The sequence below is a fragment of the Ailuropoda melanoleuca genome, chromosome 1 (assembly GCF_002007445.2).
Source record: "Ailuropoda melanoleuca isolate Jingjing chromosome 1, ASM200744v2, whole genome shotgun sequence".
Taxonomy (NCBI): Eukaryota; Metazoa; Chordata; class Mammalia; order Carnivora; family Ursidae; genus Ailuropoda; species Ailuropoda melanoleuca.
Window position 1 is genome coordinate 193,936,309 of NC_048218.1, and position 21,157 is coordinate 193,957,465.

Genomic DNA, 21,157 nt, shown 5'->3' on the forward strand with positions numbered 1-21,157 from the left:
AGGGTAGAAAATGCTTTGCTAAAATGTTTTTTTCCCCCTCGATTAAACAAGGTGAAGGTCGTAGATGGATGTAGGGCACTGCCAGGCAAGACTAGATGAGAAGCAGACTTAAATCTCAAAATTAAACAAAAAAGACAGGTAATTAACTGGAGACTCCGCTACAAAACACATCAATTAATGTTCAAGATGATTGCATTAGGCACTTGGTTATTATATTAAAATGATATCACTCTTTTTAGGATAAGATTGGCAGTAAATGAAAAAACCTTACAATCTCTCCTATATATTGCATAAATGCTAATCTATGTAGACAGTTATTGGAGGATTATAATTATTCGATAGTATTATTAAAAAGTCACTGATCAGAGTGTTTTCTTTTTTTTTTATCTTTTTAATTTTTATTTTGTTATATGAGTCACCAAACAGTACATCACCAGTTGTTGATGTAATGTTCCATGATTCATTATTTTCATATAATACCCAGTGCACCATGCAATATGTGCCCTCCTTAATACTCATGACTGGCCTATCCCAATCCCCCACCCCCTCCCTTCTGAAGCCCTCAGTTTGTTTCCCAGAGTCCACAGTCTCTCATGGCTCAATCCCCTTCTGTTTACATCCCATCATTCTACCCTTCCTTCTCCTACCGAACTTATTTATTGAGTTCCATAAATGAGTGAAACCATATGATAATTGTCTTTCTCTGCTTGACTTATTCCACTTAGCATAATCTCCTCCAGTCCCGTCCATGTTGCTGCAAATGTTGAAAAATCATTCTTTCTGATGGCTGAGTATTATTCCATTGTATATATGGACCACATCTTCTTAATCCAGTCATCTGTTGAAGGGCATCTCAGCTTCTTCCACAATTTAGCTATTGTGAACAATGCTGCTATGAACTTTGGGGTGCATATGGCCCTTCTCTTTACTATGTCTGTATCTTTGGGGTAAACACCCAGTAGTGTAATGGCTGGATCATAGGGTGCCTCAATTTTTAACTTTTTAGGGAACTCCACACTGTTTTGGAAAGTGACTGTACCAAATTGCATTCCACTGACAGTGTAAGAGGGATCCCTTTCTCCACATCCTCTCTAATATTTGTTGTTTCCTGACTTGTCAATTTTTGCCATTCTAACTGGTGTATGGTGATATCCCAAGGTAGTTTTGATTTGAATTTCCCTGATGGCTAATGATGTTGAACATATTTTCATGTGTCTGTTAGCCATTTGTATGTCTTCATTGGAAAAGTGTCTGTTCATATCTTCTGCCCATTTTTTTATATATTTGTTTCCTGTGTATTTTTTTTTCCAATAGGACTTTCCAATAAGTCAAGCAGAGAAAGACAATTATCATATGATTTCTCTCATCTATGGAACATAAGAACTAGGAGGATCGGTAGGGGAAGAAAGGGATAAAGAAAAGGGGGGTAATCAGAAGGGGGAATGAAACATGAGAGACTATGGACTGTGAGAGGCAAACTGAGGACTTCAGAGGGGAGGGGGTGGGGGAATGGGATAGACTGGTGATGGGTAGTAAGGAGGGCACGTATTGCATGGTGCACTGGGTGTTATACGCAACTAATGAAGCATCAAACTTTACATCAGAATCAGGGGATGTACTGTATGGTGATTAACATAATATAATAAAATAAAATTAATTAAAAAAATAAAATAAAATAAAATAAAATAAATAGAATAAAATCCCTCTATTGAAAAGTCATATTAGACACAGCATCAAGAACTAATGATGTACTATATGCTAACTGACCAGAGTGTTTTCTACATTGTGTTTTTTGAGTAATTTCAGATCATGGAATTATTTAACTTTTTAAACTTAGATTTTACTTCATTTAACACCATTCCTCTTTCTCTCATTTGGAATCTTAATCAAAGAAAAGATAATGATCTCCCTAATTTAGTCCCGCTCAGCCCTTCAGAAGGAGGCTGAGAACATGTTCTGTGCCATCGTGGAGGGAGGGGTACCTGTTACCTAGCCTGGGCTGAAGCAGGAAGAGGTGTTCCTAAGACAACAGCCAGCAATGAGACAGTCCAAAACCACCGCCGAGAAGCCCTGTGCCTACTGTTGTGTTGTCCCAGCTCTGTCTCTCCTGATGGCTGCTCTCTGCTGCAGGCTGATGTCCCTGCCAGAGGTTGAAGACCCTTCTCACCCGCATCTTTTTTTCCCTATTGAACTTTTTCCCGTTCCCCATCTACCATGCTCTTTCCTCCCTCCATGAGTTTGCCATGCCCATTCCTTTACCTGGAATGCCCTCTGCTCATCCCACCCCTGCCTCCTGTCTCCCCACCTCTCACCCCGGTCCTGTTCCACTTGGAAGGTACCAGCACTTCCTCCCCAAACCTCAGCCCCCCTCCCTGCATCGCTCCTGCCTTAGGAGCTCAGAGTCTAGGAGGGTAACTAAATAAGCAATTTATAGTGTGGGGAGTCTGCTAGAGGTAAAGACATGTATAAAAATCTGAAAGACCAATAGATAAACTACAAATAATAATATAACTACATTAGGAAGGGGAATTGGATATAACTGGGAGGAGGGAAGAAGGGCATTCAGAATCAAAATATCTAAAATTAATACATCAACAAGTAGCAGTTTCCATGTGGATGTAGCCACTGGAACAATTAGGAACAGAAATAGATTGTTTTTGGAAGCTGTGGGTGTTTTTTTCAGGGGCTCAAGGCTAAGGGTGAGTAGGGGTCGGACAAGGGTTACTGCTCAGCATTATAAGTTATTTAACCATGAGTAATTATTACATAGGTTTTAATTTTTTCCCCCTCCAAAAAAATTCCACATATCCTCAAACCCTGTTACTGTTCACTGCCAGTTCGTTAATTCTCTGCAAATACATAGTCATTCTAACATTTTTTTATCCCCTGCAAAAAAGTCTTAATCTTAAGCCATCTTCACTTTTCTGCCAATTTTATGCAAAGCATTTACTCTTCTCTGTACTATCTCGCTTAGTCCCAGAGGCTCCCATCTCTTTCTTTGTCATCTTCCTATAACTCCTACACCCCACCCATTCCTCACTTCCTTCCCCTTCTCTGTTCCGAGAAAGCTACCTTGAGGACAGGCCACTTAGTTGCTTAGTTTGGGAGTCATTGCCTTTGCTTGAGATCAGTTGTTTAGTGTCTCTGCTCTGAGTAGATTTAGATTATTCAAAAGGAGATTGTATGATAATTTGAGAAATAATCAGAATGATCAGTGAGCTGGATACTCCAGTGAGAGGCTCAGTGATATATGAATTTTGACTTTTAAATCTGCAGTCGTTCTTGGTAGTTGAAAAACCAAAGTATGTGTTCAACTTATAATTATTGGCTATTTTAATCCTACATTTGATAATCTGTTTTGAAGCTTAATAAATGTTCTTTATGGAAAACTATAGCCATTTGTATAAGTGCATTAACTTACGATCGCTCACAGTGAAAAAAATTGTATACGTCAGAAGTCCTAGTACCTGTAGTCCTGCACCTAGTACCTGAAAAAATTGTATACATCAGAAGTCCTTGTACCTTATTGTTTATATCCAGTGTTGCTTGACAACATCCTACAAAGAAAACTTAGTAGCCGGGCTTATTTGAGTAGCTTGGCTAAAGAAAGCATGTCCCACACGATCAGAGCACTTCGATGCAATTTTATTCCAAGTGGATTCTGTATCAAAACTCTGAGCAGGTGGGGCGCCTGGGTGGCACCGCGGTTAAGCGTCTGCCTTCGGCTCAGGGCGTGATCCCAGCGTTATGGGATCGAGCCCCACATCAGGCTCCTCTGCTATGAGCCTGCTTCTTCCTCTCCCACTCCCTGCTTGTGTTCCCTCTCTCGCTGGCTGTCTCTATCTCTGTCAAATAAATAAAAATCTTTAAAAAAAAAAAAAACTCTGAGCAGGTGCCCTCAGCTTAAAAATAATGTACTGTTCACAATTAGCTCTTTGCAATTAGCTCTTTGCTTGTTGTAACCTAGTATCAATTTTTTTTTTTAAGATTTGTTAATTTGAGAGAGAGAGAGAGTGAGCGAGCACGGGTGTGTGCGAGAGCAGGGGACGAGCAGAGGGGGAGAGGGAAAGAGAAAGAGAGAATCTCAAGCAGACTCCCTGCTGAGCGAGGAGCCCAACACCGGTCTAGATCTCATGACCCTGAGATCATGACCTGAGTGAGCCAAAACCAAGAGTCAGAGGCTTAACCCACTGAGCCACCCAGGTGCCCTAACCTAGTATCAATTTCCATGGAATTCTCTCCTTACCCACTGATACATCAGTGTACTCATCTGCTTGGTTCCAAAAAGGGAGTACAAAATGTGGAGAAAACCCTGAGCCTGAGCTTTGGGCTTCTGTCTCACCCTGCCCCTAATTTTCCGTGTCCTTAGCCAGCTCCCCTCACTTCTCTGCACCTCTGTCCCTCCTCTGTAAATGACAATCTGTAATTCTAGAACTTACACACTGAGATGTGTGTGTGTGTGTGTGTATGTGTGTGTGTGTTTAATGTTTAACGTCCAGTAGAGTTGTATTTTTATGTTGGGTGTTTACATTTTAGAGTAGATGGAGCACTTTTGTAACCATACACCTAGTACATTGTGTCTGTTTTATAGAATTTTAGTATAATTTTACTATGTTTTAGCTACTACTCAGGGTTCTGGTTTTAGTATGTTTACGTTTATGGTGTATTTTTTGCAAACATTCATCATTCATTTGATGTCTCCGAATCACAACCTTCAATTACTAAGCTGATCTTACAAGAAGATTTGGTCAGTTCTTCAATGACCATTGTTTTCCAGAAAAACGTTGTCGTAAAACACAGGGTACCTGAAGGGCTTTTGAAATCAAGTCCCAATCAAGTTAGGATTCGACACTTGATATCAAAGGCACAGGGTTAATGACCAGAGTGCTTACCTAGTATCATTGCTCTAGAATTTGGGTATTGAATGCCAGACCTAGCATGAGTCACACAGTGGTTGCTTAGTGAATGTTTGTTGCATGAATGTATGTCTGTACTCATGTACTACTTGATAAACAGTAATAGAAAGGATAGCATAGAAGGAGTCTTAGAGCGTGGGTATATATTAGTCAGCTCAGGCTGCTATAACGAAACACCATAGATTGGGTGGCTTAAACAACAGAAATTTCTTTCTCACAGCCCTAGAAGCTGGGAAGTCCAAGATCGAGGTGTCGGCCAATTCAGTTCCTGATAAGAGCTCTCCTCCTGGCTTGCATAGGCCCATTTTCTTGCTATATCCTCACATGTCAGAGAGAGAGAGAGAGCTCTCTTTCATGTCCCTTTGTGTAAGGGTCTTTTTTTTTTTTTTAAGATTTTGTTAATTCATTTGAGAGAGCAAAAGCTATCACAGAGGCAGAGAGAGAAACAGATTCGCTGCTTAGTGGAGAGACCGACATGGGACTCGATCCCATGACCTTGAGATCATGACCTGAACTGAAGGCAGCCACTTTACCGATTGAGCCACCCAGGCACCCCTTTGTATAAGGGTATTAACCCATCATGAGACTTGCACTTTTATAACTTAATTACCTCCCAAAGATCCCACCTCTAAATACCATCACTTTGGTATTTAGACCTCACCACATGAATTTCGGGAGTGGGGAATACATTCCATTCCATAGCAGGGTGAAAATATTTAGCTGTTTGCCTACAGTCTGAGTTGTAATTTTACATTAGTGATTAGAAATGAGCCAGAAATAAAAAAGCTAACTGTTTAATGTATAGAATATATTGTTAGTAATACAGGCAAAAGAAGAAACGTCATGTTGCTGGGGAAGAAAAATGATGAAACTATAATTATAGAAAAAATTTAAAGAATTGTTTGTCACATGACCTATGCAGTTCTGAGTCAAATAGAAACAGAGGTTTGTCGTGTTGTGTTGTGTTTTTGCATAATGAATCTGCAATTGTGTATTTGGACTTAACACCCAGTCACTTATATTGACCTGTGATTAGAATCTTGGCCTCTAATTGGAGACTCACTATTTGAACCCTGGTGTTTTGCTACCAGGCCATTCAGGATGAAAAAAGTGCTTCTTTCATGTCTCTCTTTTAGACAGGGAATGCGGGTAGAGGTAAAATAGCCTTTAGCAGAATGCTGTCTTTGCCCTGCCATCACCTGGGTGGCTCTAAGCCCTTTTCTTCGAGAAGAAAGTTATTTGAGCATAATAGTTTTTCTGTGCTCACCCATAAGAATACAACACATAAACTATTCCAGAATTCTTATACAAGGACAGAAAGATGGACTGACAGAAGAAATTATGCATTTATGCCTGTGTGGATTAAACATGTCAAAACATAACTGGCTGTCATTCTAAATTTTATCTCTCTGGATCTGAAATGAGAGTGGCAAAGACAGTTTGTGAGAGTTCTGATTGCTTTCTCAATATTGTTCAGGTTTTTAATTTGGTGCATTAAAGTGTCATCGTACATGTTATGTTATACCTTGTACTCAGCCTTCATTCTTAGAAACTCAGTGTGCTGGGAAGAAACTTAAAAAGTGATTCTTGGGCGACTGCTGTCCTAGGAACTGTTTTGGGCAGTGATTTTGAAAAGCACAACAATTATCTATCTATTCCTTGCTTTTTTTTTTAACTTAAACTTTTTTTAATGATAAATTCACAGAAAAATTGAAATAACAGTCCAATGAATGCATGTATACCTCGGGTTAGATTTAGTGACTACTAATATCTTGCCATACCCACTCTGTTCTCACCAAATAAATGCACATACTTGTGTCTTGCCAACCCATCAAAAGTAAGCTACCAACATGGTGACCTTTCATTCTTAAACACATGAGTGTGCATCTCCTGACAGCAAGGGCATTCTCTCCTGCACATGCACATCATTACCAGATATATTCATTTTTTGTTGTTGTTACCATAACAGATTATCAGAGACTTAGTGGCTTAAAACAACACAGACTCATTCTCCTACAGTTCTATAGGTTAGAAGTCTAACACGGGTCTCAATGAGCTACAGTCAAGGTGTCAGCAGGGCTGCTCTCCTTTCCGGAGGTTCTAAGAAAGAATCCATTTCCTCGCCGTTTCCAACTTTTAGAGGCTGCCCTCATTTCTTTGTCTCCTTCCTCCACCTTCAAGGGCAACAACATAGCATCTCTCTGACCTTCTTCCATCATCACATCTCTCTCCCTGACCATAGGCAAAGAGGGTTCTTCACTTTTAAGGACTCCTGGGATTAGACTTGGTTTTTAAAAATAGAAGGGTGCCTGTTATTATTAAGGACTGTACTCTGAGATTTTTTTTTTTAAAGATTTTTTTTTTATTTATTTATAAGACAGAGATAGAGACAGCCAGCGAGAGAGGGAACACAAGCAGGGGGAGTGGGAGAGGAAGAAGCAGGCTCACAGCAGAGGAGCCTGACGTGGGGCTCGATCCCATAACGCCGGGATCACGCCCTGAGCCGAAGGCAGACGCTTAACCGCTCTGCCACCCAGGCGCCCCTGTACTCTGAGATTTGACAGATGTATGTATGTCTCCCTTCCTTTAGCACTACATGAGAGTGAAATGCTCAAGAAAGTCTAATTCTTTGAGGCAGCAAGACTGAGGGCTGTGGAATCCCTGGGCAACATGAAACCCTAAAGCTGCTGTAACTTGTGAGGGACAGTGGTGGCAGTGGCCCTGATTGGTATACTAAGGACAGAAACTGGCTCCATTCCCACCTTTGCTACAGTGTGCAAATGGGCACATCTTCCTCTGTGTGCTTTAGTTTCTCTATAAAACGCTTGGTCAACGTTCACCATCTTTGGGAGACCCTCAAAGAACACATTCACAGAGCCAGGCTGACTTTAACACCATGTTTTTCAAACTCTCGGTTACGGCATATCAGCAGACTAGGAAATCATTCTTGTGGCTTTTGCCCCCCCCTAGATCCCCACAGGATCTAGGACAGAGACTGGGTAATGGCATGGATCCCTAGTATTTATCTGGTAAAGAATGGATGACTCAATAATAAAAAGACAAATGAACAAAGGGTCAGAAATGACATTTCTCTGAAGAAGACATAAAATGGTCAATAAACACATGTGAAAAGATGCTAAATTTCATTAGCCATCAAGGAAATGCAAATCAAAACCACAATGAGATAAATACTTCTTCGGGGTGCCTGGATGGCACAGTTGATTAAGCGTCCGACTCTTCATTTCGGCTCAGGTCTTGGGTTGTGAGATTGAGCTCCACGTCAGGCTCTGCACTGGGCATGGAGTCTGCTTAAGATTTTCTCTCTCCTTCTCCCTCTGCCCCTCCCCCCACTGCTTGTGCACACATGCTCTCTCTCTTAAAAATATATATATACACTTCTTCATGTCCACTAAGGTGACTGAAATTTTTAAAAAGAGATAATAGCAAGAGTTGGCAAGGATGTAGAGAAATTGGAATCCACATATGCTAGTAGAAAATGGAAAATGGTACAGCCATATTGGAAAACAATATGGCGGTTCCTTGAAAGGTTAAAGATAGTTAACCTGCGACCCAGCAGTTGCACTCATAGGTATATATACCTGAGAGAAATGAAAACACGTACCAATGCAAAGATTTATACATGAAAGTTCATAGCAGCAAAACTCATAATAGCCTAGAAATGGAAACCAACCCTAATGTCCCTCAACTGATGAATGGTTAAATAAAATGTGGTATATCCAGACATTGGGATGTTATTTGGTAATAAAAGAAATGAACTACTACTATAAGCTTAAACAGATGAACCTTGAAAGCATGTTAAATAAAAGAAACCAGTCACAAAAGATGACATATTGTGTGATTCCATCTATATGAGTATAAATCATAGATGAATGTCCAAAATAGGGAGATCTGTAGAGCAGAAAGTACTTAGGGCTGGAGGGTAGGGTTCAGGAATAAGTATGAAATCTAATGGGTACAGGGTTTCTTTTTGAGGTAATGAAAATGTTCTAGGGGTGCCTGGGTGGCTCAGTCGTTAAGCGTCTGCCTTCGGCTCAGAGCGTGATCCTGGAGTCCTGGGATAGAGCCCCACGTCAGGCTCCTCTGCTGGGAGCCTGCTTCTTCCTCTCCCACTCCCCCTGCCTGTGTTCCCTCTCTCGCTGGCTGTCTCTCTCTGTCAAATAAATAAATAAAATATTTTTTAAAAAAAGAAAATGTTCTAAATCGTGGTTTGGTCACGTAACTGTGATTATACTGAAAACTATTGAACTGTACATATTAAATGGGCAAATTTTATGGCATAGGAAATATATCACAATAAAGCCATTATTTTTAAAAATGCCCATGCCTGAGCCCCACCCACAACCGTTTACATCAATTTTTACAGATGGAGTTTGGCATGGGGAATTTTGTTTATGCTTTTCTAATTCAGCTTTTAATGTATTGCCAGAGTGAGAACCACTGGTTTACACTAACCATCAAGATCCCTCTCAGGACCAGAATAGCATAAATCCATGAGGCGAGTGTTTTGTGCCTGTCATGGTGAGTCAGCGGATTTAAAGAAACAAGAGAAAGAGCTGGTGGTCAAACCCCTACCCCCATGATGGTCATGATTAATTTTTCTGGCTGTCATCTGTGAGTAGAAACCCAGAAACTACAATTTCCCTGCACCCAGGAAAAAAGAACCATAAATTAATATTATGTTCTAAGCCCCAAGCAGGACCGGGTAGCAGAGAAATTGCTGATATTTTATATATTCACCGTGATCGCAGAGAACACCCTGGGACCCCTCCCAGACTCATTCCCAGTCTGCACAGAATTGTGGGCTTAGCCTCATCTGGCCAGGCCAGAGCACTGCAAGTTTTTACATGGCGGAGGAACAGCAGGCAAAGAAAGCAAATGAAAAAAAAAAAAAAACCTTGATTGTGATTATTGACGGAGACAAATTTCTAAACAGGAGCAATTACTTATTAAATGTGAAAAATAGCTGTTCACACGGGAGTGTGTGATGAAATGCACATGCATGAAAACGAGTGAAGGATAGACTTAGTCATGAGTTTTAGCAGTTTCCAAGAGGAAAGAAATAATATTGTAATCAAGATAACTGGCCCATTTTGTTCTTATTTATGAGGGTTTAGCCAAGATCATTTTAGAAAAACAGTTTTTGAAAACCTGATTAAAGAACCCATCAGAATGGTACTAACCCCATTATTTTTGACACAGACAAATTAAGTTTTGAAAGGGTTGAAGATTGAGCAGTTGTAAAAAGCAGAAGTGATAAATGGATGTGTCATTGTCACATCTCAATAGACTCAGTCGGTATTATTAGGAATCTAGGTAGGTGACCTGACCTTTTTATAACCTTCATCAGTTTAGGCTCTGACAGATAATGGCTAAGTGATGTCCACAGGTCACCTTAACATGTCGCAGTTTCTCTGCCTTTACAACAGGACTAATTAATTCCCATGCCAAAAAATTGACTCAATCCCCAGTAGCATTGAATATGGCCAGACATCGTTATTAGATCTAACATATAAGTTAAGGTCTAACATGGAAAATAGAAACGACATCAACTATTTACCTCCGAGAGAATTTAATGTAGGGAATTGGTTATACATTTTAACGAGAATCTATCGAACAGGAACATTAAGATAACCCATAGATTAGCAACAGCAAGAAGCCACTACCAGCCATTAGCTGGAATGCCAAAGGAGAGAGGAATTAATTAGACCACAGCTTGGTAGGAGCTGGAACCAAGGAGATGCATCTGTTGCTGGAGATATCACCCAAAAGGCAGAGAGGGTGGGGGATAAATCCCCTGCCATCTCCTTTCCCTTTGCCCTTCAGTGTCCCCCCCCACACCTAGGCCCTCCCAGTGTCAGTGCCCAGCTGGGAACCTGGAAAACAGCCTGCAAGGGTCAGCCCCTGCCTCCCCCCGGCCCCCTAGTACAGATCAGAGCAAGGGCAAGGTGAGGAATGGCTCTTAGGGCAAACAGGCCTAGGACTTTTAGAGTTTTATGACTTGTGTTACTCTGTATCCATTCTCACCCTTATGCCCATATTTTAGAACTTGATACTTCGGCTTAATACCAGGTGCTGTTCACCATATAAAGGCATTCCCTCCCTCTCTCCCCAGCAAGGGAGAGTCTGGCTCATCACTCATTGTATTCATCTCAAGTCTAGGATTTCCAGTGTCCTCCATGGTCATGTCTCAGATGTGACTCCTCATAGCTGGTGACCTCTGAATGAAATTGGAAAGTTCGGGGCACCTGAGTGGTTCAGTCAGTTAAGCGTCCGATTCTTGATTTCAGCTCAGGTCGTGATATCAAGATGGTGAAATCAAGCCCTGCATCAGGCTCTGCACTGGATGTGGAGCCTGCTTAAGATCCTCTCTCTCCCTCTCTTAAAAAAAAAAAAAAAGGAGAAGAAGAAGAAAAGAAAAATTAGAAAGTTGATCACTACCAGCTCCTCATATAAAATAGTGGAATAGATACATTAGAATGGCTATTATTTTAAAAAATTAATTAAAATTTTTAAAACCAGAAAATAGTAAATTTTGGCAAGAATGTGGAATAATTGGAACCCCTGTGCATTGCTGGTAGGAATGTAAAATGGTGCAGCCACTGTGGAAAACAGTTTAGTAGTTCCTTAGAAAATGAAACAGAGTTACCGTATGCCCCAGCAATTCCACTTCTCTGTCTGTACCCAAAAGAATCGGAAGCAGAGACGCAGGTGCTTGTACACCAGCGTGCACGGAAGCAGTATTGACAGCAGCCGAAAGCTAAAAACAACCTAAATGCCCATCAGCCAATTAACAGATGTACATAAACAATATGTGGTATGTACATAACAATAAAATATTATTCAGCCTTAAGAAAGGAATGAGACTCTTCTGCTATGAGCCTGCTTCTTCCTCTCCCACTCCCCCTGCTTGTGTTCCCTCTCTCGCTGGCTGTCTCTATCTCTGTTGAATAAATAAATAAAATCTTTAAAAAAAAAAAAAAGAAAGGAATGAGACTCTGATACTACGCCCTGGGTGAACCTTGAAAACGTGTAATAAGCCAGACACAGAAGGACACATATTGTATGATTCCATGTCTATGAGATGTTCAGAATAGACAAATTCCTAAGCACAAACTCGACTAATGGTTATCAGGGACTGGGGGGCAAGAGGGAATGGAAAGTTACTGTTTCATGGGCACAGAGTCTGTTTGGGATGATGGAAAAGTTCTGGAAAGGGATAGTGATGATGGTCGCACATTGTGAACGTACGTAATGCCATTGGAACCATATACTTAAAAATAGTGAAAATGGTCAGTTTGATGTTATGTAGGTTTTACTGCAAATAAGAAGTAGTCGGGAAAGTGGAAAAAGAAACCGTTGACTGGTATATGCACAGATACGCCCGATCGCTCACAGGCAGCAGGCCATCCCACTGGGCGCTCTTGCCCTCTGCCAGCACCTTAGCTCGTCAGAGTCGCCACCTGTGCGTGTTGAACCTTGTTTCTAAAAGAGCTGAGTTCTTACCATTCCTGCCTTTATCAGGTTGCCCTGGGTTTTCCCTTAATTTTACTATGGACGTGGAAACACGAGGATGGGTCCCAGTGAACCTGACGTAGTCTGCCTGCCCTTACAGGGTAGAAGCAACCACTTCCCCCTTGGCATCACAGTTGGCCCTCTCGGCCTGTTGGTTCAGTGGTGAGAATTCCAAAAGGCCAGTTGACAGTCTGCTACCAGTTTGGGTTTTTTTTTTTTTTAAGATTTATTTATTTATTTATTTATTTATTTATTTGACAAAGAGAGAGCACAATCAGGGGGAACAGGAGAGGGAGAAGCAGGCTCCCCGCTGAACAGGGAGCCCAATGTGGGGCTCCATCCCAGGACCGTGGAATCATGACCTGAGCCAAAGGCAGATGTCCAACAGACTGAGCCACCGGGCGCCCCTCTGCCACCAGTTTTAATGCGGTCATTGTTGTAGCTTCCGGGGGAGACATTCCTTCCTGAATATCTGAAAACCCACCTAGCCCAAAGCTGGGGGAGGGGGCAAGAGTGGAACCTCTGTAGGTGTTTGTAATCATGAGACGAAGGGCCACTCCTGCTTTTATTCCTTAGTTCCCAGGCCTGTATTTTCTTGTTATGGGAGGGGGGGAAGCACTGAGTCAGGCCCTCCAGCACTCCAGCCTCGTAAGTGTTGTCTTCCAACTGGACCCTCAGCTGAATCCTGCATAGGCCATGGCACCCCTCTGTCAGGCCAGCTCCTCCCTGGGGATGGGGTATGCAACGAGAAGGGCATTCGGGGAACATCAGCCCTGCCTTACACTTCTTTGGCTGTAAAAGAAGCTTCCTGGCCAGAAACATTGTTGAGCGGGCTATCGTGATTGTAAGACCTTGAGGAAACGCGACAGTGGTGCTAGTAGACATTTCAGGCAAGGCAAGCAGTTCCGTACTTTAAAAGGCTGGGACGGCGTGGGTACAGCACTGCCCCTTCCAAGAAGTGTGTGGGAGTCCGGTTCCTCTTGGAGCCAGTCCTCGCTCTTCCCTGCTCTGTCCCGAATCGGAGAGGAGTGTGCTCCTGTAGGTTTCCGAGGCTCCTGGGCGATAGGAAGCCATGGGGAGGACTGGGGGAGATTTACGGGGGGAGCAAGCAGTGAGTCAGAGTCTATGTGTCGTGTGACCAAATAGAGCCCAGATCTGCAGATCAATCATTTTGAAACTCTCTGTGATGTTTCTTTCGTAAGTGCATTTAGTCTGCTGAAGATGCAGGTTTTTTGGGGTTTTTCTTTTTTTTTTTTTTGTTCTTTCTGAGATTTCAGCTGATAACAGAACTATTTAAAGACTAAACGGAGACAATTTTCAGCATCTTTGGCAAAATCCCTTTAAATGAATTCTCGTCGGATAGACCTCCTTCAAGATTATAATTGTGTGGTAAAATTAAATTAAACGGGTTTTACACTCTTGGCAAAAATGTCTTAAATGAATTCTTGTCAGATCAAGCTCTTTAAAGATTATAATTATGTGCTAAAATTAAGCCTCACAGGTTTGACACTTCCGTAGTTCCATAGGCGTCTCGGTGAGCCTGTTGTCCTACCGCTGATGAAGGCGGCTCCTCACGCGGGCCTTGGTAGCAAGAACACACAAGCTTTGAGTTCTGATTCCTGTTCCCGGCTCTGTCAGATGATCTGTGGGCCGTGAACGAGTGCCTCTTACTTCTGAATTTCTGTTACTCCACCTTCTCAGGGTAATGATGGTTCTGCTGCCCACTTCAGCCAAATACATGTGATGTCTTCCTTCATTAATGGGCTCGCAAAAGGAGCCGGAGATGAAGGGTAAATAGAAATTCAGATCTAGAAAGAGGAAACAGTATTGGCCCAGATGCTGGGTGGTCGCCGCTGTGGCAGCGAGATCCTCAGTTGTAAACAGTGTCCGCATCTCGAGCAAGCCCGGAGCCTCGGTCCGAACCAGCCGTCAGACCAGCCAACCCATGGCCTCCCAGTTTGGCTTAAGTAACTCTAACATCCACGTCCTCCAACTTTGCCTGCTACAATTCTTGATGTGTCCCTTCGAAAGATTTTCTCATTGGCGGTAGGGTTTCCAAGTTTTGTTTTTAATTAAAAAGTAAACACAGTCTTGGAAGAAAATGTGGAAAATACAGAGAAACACCAGGTATGATCCAGGTCCAGTTAGCTTTCTGGTATGTAGACATCCAGTCTTTTTTAGTTTAGATAGACATATAATCGTTTTCTTTTTAAATATCATACAGTACATCCAGTTTTATAACAGCTTATTTTACTCAGCTGGGGATCATGGCTAAAAATAAGCCATAGCCAACATTTTTCTATGGTATCAAGTGTTTCCTACAATGTAATTTCTAATGCCTGCATAGTTTTCCATAGTGTGGATATACCATAATTTATTTAAGGAATTAGAAGGTTTAGAAAAAGATCTGTAGTCGAGCAGCTAAAGCCATCCCCTTAGGGTTGTTGTAACACATAGAAACCGTCCACCAAGCTCTTTGACACACACAAATCCTCGAAGGAATGATTTTTATGTGTGAAATGGTTATAGCTGTCAATCACTTATTCCCGGTGTCATGGTTTCCGTGCTCTCTCCAGGTTGTTAGGGGGTGATTATGGATTCCTGTCAAATGAGATGTGTACTATGTATTCAACATGAGGCAGTTTGTATTTTTCTCAGTCTGTTGCTCTCCCGTCGGAGGAGGTTAAGCAAATCTGAGTGAGCCAAAGGGAGGTGGGATAGGCATCCAGGGCTGAAAGCACACCGCAGACATGCCCGAGGCCCAGAGATCCCCACACAAGCAGATTAGACTTCTACATAAATACATTTGTCTTGATTGTCACATTCCACCCAGGGTTACACCTACATGCATAAAAACGCCTTGGAGCCTGTTTTTCAAAGCTGTTTGCCTCCCCTGTTGCTTTTTAACCGCTCGGCTCAGAGGCATTTTTTGTGTTATATCTATCAAAGATGATTAAGGGGCTGGGAGAGTTGATATATAAGGACACATTAAGAAAACTAAATATTTACAGCTTGACTGAGTGACAGCCACAGAGAAGATGCTAGAACTGTCTGCTGGGCTCAAATCAAGGAGGAGACATTGTTTTGCTTTTCCCAGTAACTTGATTTTAGGGATATCTAAATTCAGGGAAAGTTTTCTGAGGGTGACATCATTTATGCTAATTAGATCATTGTGTCAGTTAGAAATTGCATTTAGCTGCTGGTAGCAGAAACTTAGAATCGCAGTGTCTGAAACAAATAGGGTTTTATTGTCCCTCCTGTGACATGAAGCCCAGAAGCGCATTGTCTGGGAATGCACGGCAGCTCCATGCTGGCACTGGGGCACCCAGGCCCTCCTAATCTTTGGCTCCAGTATTCTCAGCATTATTTTCATACTCAAGGTCACCTGATATTTGAGGAAGCACTCTAGCATTCCAAAAAGGCAGGGGGCAAAAGAGGCCCCTGCCAGCTGAGACTGCTTAAAAGGGCTTTCTTGGAAGCCCACTTACTGATTTTGGCTTATAACTCATTGACCGCCACATCTGCAAGAAGGGCTGGGAAATTGAGTAGGTTTTTTTGTTTTGTTTTGTTTTGTTTTGAAGTTGAACACAAGGCTGACCCCAACAATCCCAGGGTCCTTTGCCCAAGAAGGCATGGGATGATGGGTACTGGCCAGGCAACTGGTGGTTTCTATCACAGTAATTTACCTCTTGAAGATTCTGGGAAGCCTGGGCTCTGAGACATGGTGACATTTGCTGTGATGTTACAAGGTTCCATTTGTAAAACTAGTCCTTGAGATCTAACTGACTGACTTCTGATCACTCACCTACTTCAATTCATTCATCATACCATCACCCCGGGTTGACGCCAAGTAAACCAGCCATCTCAACAGACTGTAGAGTGATCATAACTGTAGCTTGTTAGCTTTCACCAAGTTCCATGCACTGGGTCATGCACCTCACATCACCTGAATGATTGTTTCAAAATCCTCCAAGGGGGATGGGGTGTGGATATAGACAGATGAAAGAAGGCTCACCCGTGGGGGATTATCGTACCCTTCTCTCTACTTTTGGAATTACTGAAATTGTCCCAGTAATGGTTTGTTTGTTTTTTAAAGAATTTATTTATTTAAGAGAGGGAGAGAGAGCACAAGCAGGGAGGAGGGGTAAAGGGAGAAGCAGACTCCCCAGTAAGCAGGGAGCCCGATGCAGGACTCGATCCCAGGACCCTGGGATCATGACCTGAGCTAAAGACAGAGGCTTAACTGACTGAGCCACCCAGGCGCCCCAGTAAAGGTTTCTCAAGTCCCCTCCGATGTTTACATCACTTCATCCGAGGTAAGCACTCTCACCCCTAGCAGACGATGCTCAGAAAAGTGAAACCGAGTCCCACAGTAAATGGCAGAGTTAGAATTCAGCACCAGGTTTGTGTGACTTTGAAGCCTGTGCTCTAACTCTAAGTTTGCAAAGAAAGCGTGCTTCCCAGACAGTAGCCTGAAACTAATTGGAGATGCAGACTTTTGGGTCCCACCCCAAGACCTGTTACAAGTCCCCTAAGTAAGGTTTGTATGCACACTCCGGTTCCCGCACTCAGTCTGTCTTGGCTCCGTGACCACCGCTTACCCAACTCAGTCAATCAAGTATGACTTTTCCTTAAAACAACATAACCCTCTGTTGAAATAAGAAGCCTCATGGTGAGTCACTCCTTGGTAGCATAAACATTTTTTAATAAGCTTTTCATTCACAGCAGTTGTTTCTTTCCATTTGGAGCGTCTGACATCGTGTGGGGTGCTACACGCCGCTGTGTAGCATTGTCCTGACTCCGTGTCCCGTTACTGATCACCACTGGCTTGGAACTTATTAACTAAAACCTTTGCTTCTGCTCACTTAAAGTGTTCTGAGTTTTAAAAACCTTTGGGACTTACAGAGAACTCTCCGGGTGCCTGTTCCAACCTTCACCAGCAGCAGCTCTGCGTCCCCACCTGCCTGCATGGGACTTTCCCTAAAAGACAGGATTTTTCTCCCCAGCATCCTCAGGCATCTTCTGTCATTTCAGCCCTCTGTCTTTCTGAAAGAAAGGGCGCCGTGGGAATTAGAGTCCCAGCTCTGCCACTCTTGTGTCATGTGGGCACCACAGTTCACTGTCTGAGCCTCTGTTTCTGCCTCTGGGCCGTGGAGGCGCCCTATGGTCTCTAGGGGCCCTTCCGACTCCCTCCTCCTGTTACCCCACAGAATCTGATTTTTCAGCCCTCCCCCCCCAAACATTATGAACATACTAGGCTTTGTGCAAAGACCACCTGACTGTATTTTTCCAGTCAGTAAAGGTATCCAGCCTTGATTTTTATTGGTCTCTCTTTTCGAATAGTACATACCTTAACGCCTGTAGTTTGCTTCGGGTCCCTTTTACACAAAGTCAGTGAGTGAATGAGTGAGGCCTGTCATCGACCTCAACTATAATCTGCTCTCTTAAAGAGACTGGACCCTCTTTGCTTTTGAACATTTAACAAAATTTTCCAGCCGATTAACCTGGTGGTTTTATTTATTACAATAACCTTCAAAACATGTACATTTTTCACGCCCTAAGCTGTTGGGCAACGTCCATAGCAGAAGAGGCAAGAAAAAACCCCCACAAGAGAGCGTGCATCAAAGCCATCCAGGGACCATCACTCTCCAGGTGAGGCCCATGCTGGTTCCTGTTGAAAGTATGAGCATCAGGGAAACTTCACTTTTCTAAGAACAATCTCTCTCCTGCTGGCATAATTTTAAGCAGGTATATGATAGTTTTCTCACAACAGTAAACCTAGGAAAGATAGCATGCTATGAAATGCTGCCACATGACAACCAGTGTGCTAGCCCTGCCTGAAACAGTATTGCCCACGCCTCTCTTTTCCGTGCTGTAGGTGAAGTATGTTTCTGCTTTGTTTCTCAGGGCAGCCTTTGGCAAGGAGTCGGAAGTTCTTATTGGGAACCTGGGTGATAAGTTAATCCCTCCGCAGGACATCCTCCGTGATGTCAGTGACCTCAAAGCTTTGGCCAACATGCATGAAAGCCTGGAGTGGCTAGCCGGTCGAACAAAGTCAGCTTTCTCCAATCTTTCTACATCCCAGAGTAAGTATCATTGATGGCGGTGGTTGTGGGGACAGTGGAAGGAACTAGACTGAGTAGTTTCATTTGAAACGCGGGTGTGTATACACGTCCAAGTTGTCAGAAGGGCCGTGCTAGACCTGTGTAAGAATTCTGCTTTGGCTGCACCTCTCATACTTTGTGATTCTGCTAAAGAAAGTAATCTCGGCTTCCTGTGTGGAGCATGGAAAGCCAAACAAGGTTCACGTTCACAGAGCTTGATATTAAACCTTCAAAACATAAAATCGTGGGAGAACGCACCACTGTGTCTCCAGAGCAGAAAACAGTACCTTTGTCCTCCTTACAACTTCTCAAGGATAGAAACTGTCTCAGAGCTGAGCACACAGCTGCTGTTTTCACTCTAACTGGTGTAAGCTAATGAAAGGGTGTCTAACGAGAGAATAATAGAAGTGACTGGAGGTGCTAGAAAATAGAGACTATGAGAAAAGCAGTGATTCCCAAAAAGGGATGGCTGAGAGATAACTTACAGAATTCAAGGAATGGAAGGCATAGGATATGAAATAAAAACGGGAAATTTTTTTCTATTGAGGACCAATGACTCCGAAAAAATAGTTTTGAAAACTTTAGGGCACATACACTCTATTCACTAGCAATAAAATAAATGCTTTAGGGCACATTAAAAGCATGAGTTCAGAAGTATGTGTTAGGTTGTTAAAATAGAAGCAAAGAAAAAACGATAGAAGAAGGAATAAGGCGCTGACAGGTTTGAACGCATAAATAAACAGGAAAAAGTAAAATAACAGCAATAACATGAAAGAAACAGAATCAGCTTTGAACTTAATATTAGAGTTAACTGTTAGGAGATAATTAGAATGGAAAAGCCCTCATTGTTTGGACTGTGAACTTCAGAGTAAGTTATTTATTATCATTGTCTTTTGAAAAGTCATGCTTTGGTTAACCACGGCTTCCAGCTCAAGATGGAAGAGGTGGGGATGAAACTCACAGGGGTAAATTCTTCCCTGAGATACGTGCCCCCTGGAGGCTCAGAGTCCCTTAAATGCTCACTGCTAAACCCTGAAGCTCAGTAGTGGGTGGGGGAAAATGGACAGAAGGAAGGGGGCTTTGAGCAAGGTTGTATACTCTGCTTTAGAAGTCTTCTTGGAAATACTACTTTTCGTTTATACTTTTATTTTTATGCTAATTATTTAACATTACTTTTTATCTGAGTCTAAAATTACATATACGTGGTCTCAGCATCTGTAAGGATAGTTTGGGGGATAAGATGGTTTGGGCTCAGTGTGGGGTCTGAGCAGATCTGCGTCCGGAGATACCCTTAAAAGGCCCTCAACTTTCTAGTCCTGTGAGTATCAGGCAGTCTGCCACAAGCAGTAGTCTAAATTATCCAGTTCTTCTCCCAGCCCCACCTCACTCCACCAAAAATGAAAGTCAGCGTTAACTTCCCTTTTGCTAATTGCCAAATAATCAGTTCTGTAAAAGGATCACATGCTTCTTTCCCCAGTTTCCTTTGACCCCTACAAATGCAGGGCTGCTTGGGGTCAGTTGACTAGTGACATTTGGAAGGGGTCCTCTTGTTTGGTAGGCCATCAACATCTAATATTTAATAATGCAGTCTCTTATTAACAGTGGCTCGGCATTCCAGATTTCTCTTCTGTCCATTTGAAAAGGGTTTTGCAAAGCAAAACAGTCCATAACCTCTACAGCAAGCCCCTGAGTGATTCACACAGGGTAACCTGACATCAGCTGTTTTCAAAAAGAGAAAGATGTTCTCTGAGTTATGCTCAACTTTGTAATTGCACGATTTACCTGTTGTGTTCATGTCACTGAGAGTACCCCATACACTTGATGTCTAAATTCTTGTCTTTAATCATTTCTGTTATTCTGACAAAGATCTCTTCTACCACACCCGTTAATACTTTGTCTCCTGTGTTCAGTTGCATTTTATAATGTAAGTTGAACTCTCTCAGTTCTTTTCTGGGTGATTATTCCACCCAGTGAGTGATCTAAGTGACTGTCAGCATTTTGATGATCAGTACAAAACCCAAGTGAACTGTAATCACTACTTATGTTGTCTTTGCTAAAACAAAGCATTTAGCGAACCTGGTTCATTCTGCTAACAACAAGCCTGGCTCACCCACACTCAGCTGTTCTTTGAATTCCCAGGAGAGATGCCCATTGATGTTTATAATTTGAGCAAAGCAGGGAATTCTCTGATAATGATTTGATTGCCCCATGTCAGTGTGACTCTGAAAGGGAATAAGGGATGGCTCTTTATTATTCCTTTGAAAAGTGAACCAAATGATTACCTCAACAAAAGTGTTTCCAAATCTGGAGACTAGGTAACATGAAGAAAATGGCAGCCTTTTGTCTAGCACTCAGGGATACTCAGCAGGATGGGAAGAAATCCAGAAAAGAAGATTTTAGGCTTATTTCTTGCTCCACATTCTGTTAACTATTTGGTAAATATGTGGCTTTGCTATCATGACGAAGCTATTAATGTTGATGGAGTAGAGGAAATTTGCAGAAAATTGTTTTCGTAGGAGATCTCTCCAAACATTACAGCAGGCCTATCGTCCATCAGAACATCTCATGTCACGCAGAAGAGAGTACTGCATTTCAGTGGCAGGG

At 42.4% G+C, this 21,157-nt stretch overlaps 1 protein-coding gene across 1 annotated transcript in view; it reads left to right on the plus strand.

The window, feature by feature from the left end:
• EXOC4 (exocyst complex component 4) overlaps window positions 1-21,157 on the plus strand; it is a 722,132-nt gene that overhangs the window by 596,249 nt on the left and 104,726 nt on the right. Inside the window, exon 14 of the mRNA XM_002922628.4 lies at window positions 18,357-18,535. Within this exon, the coding sequence (XP_002922674.1) occupies window positions 18,357-18,535 (179 nt within the window). The remainder of the gene's footprint in view (window positions 1-18,356; window positions 18,536-21,157) is intronic.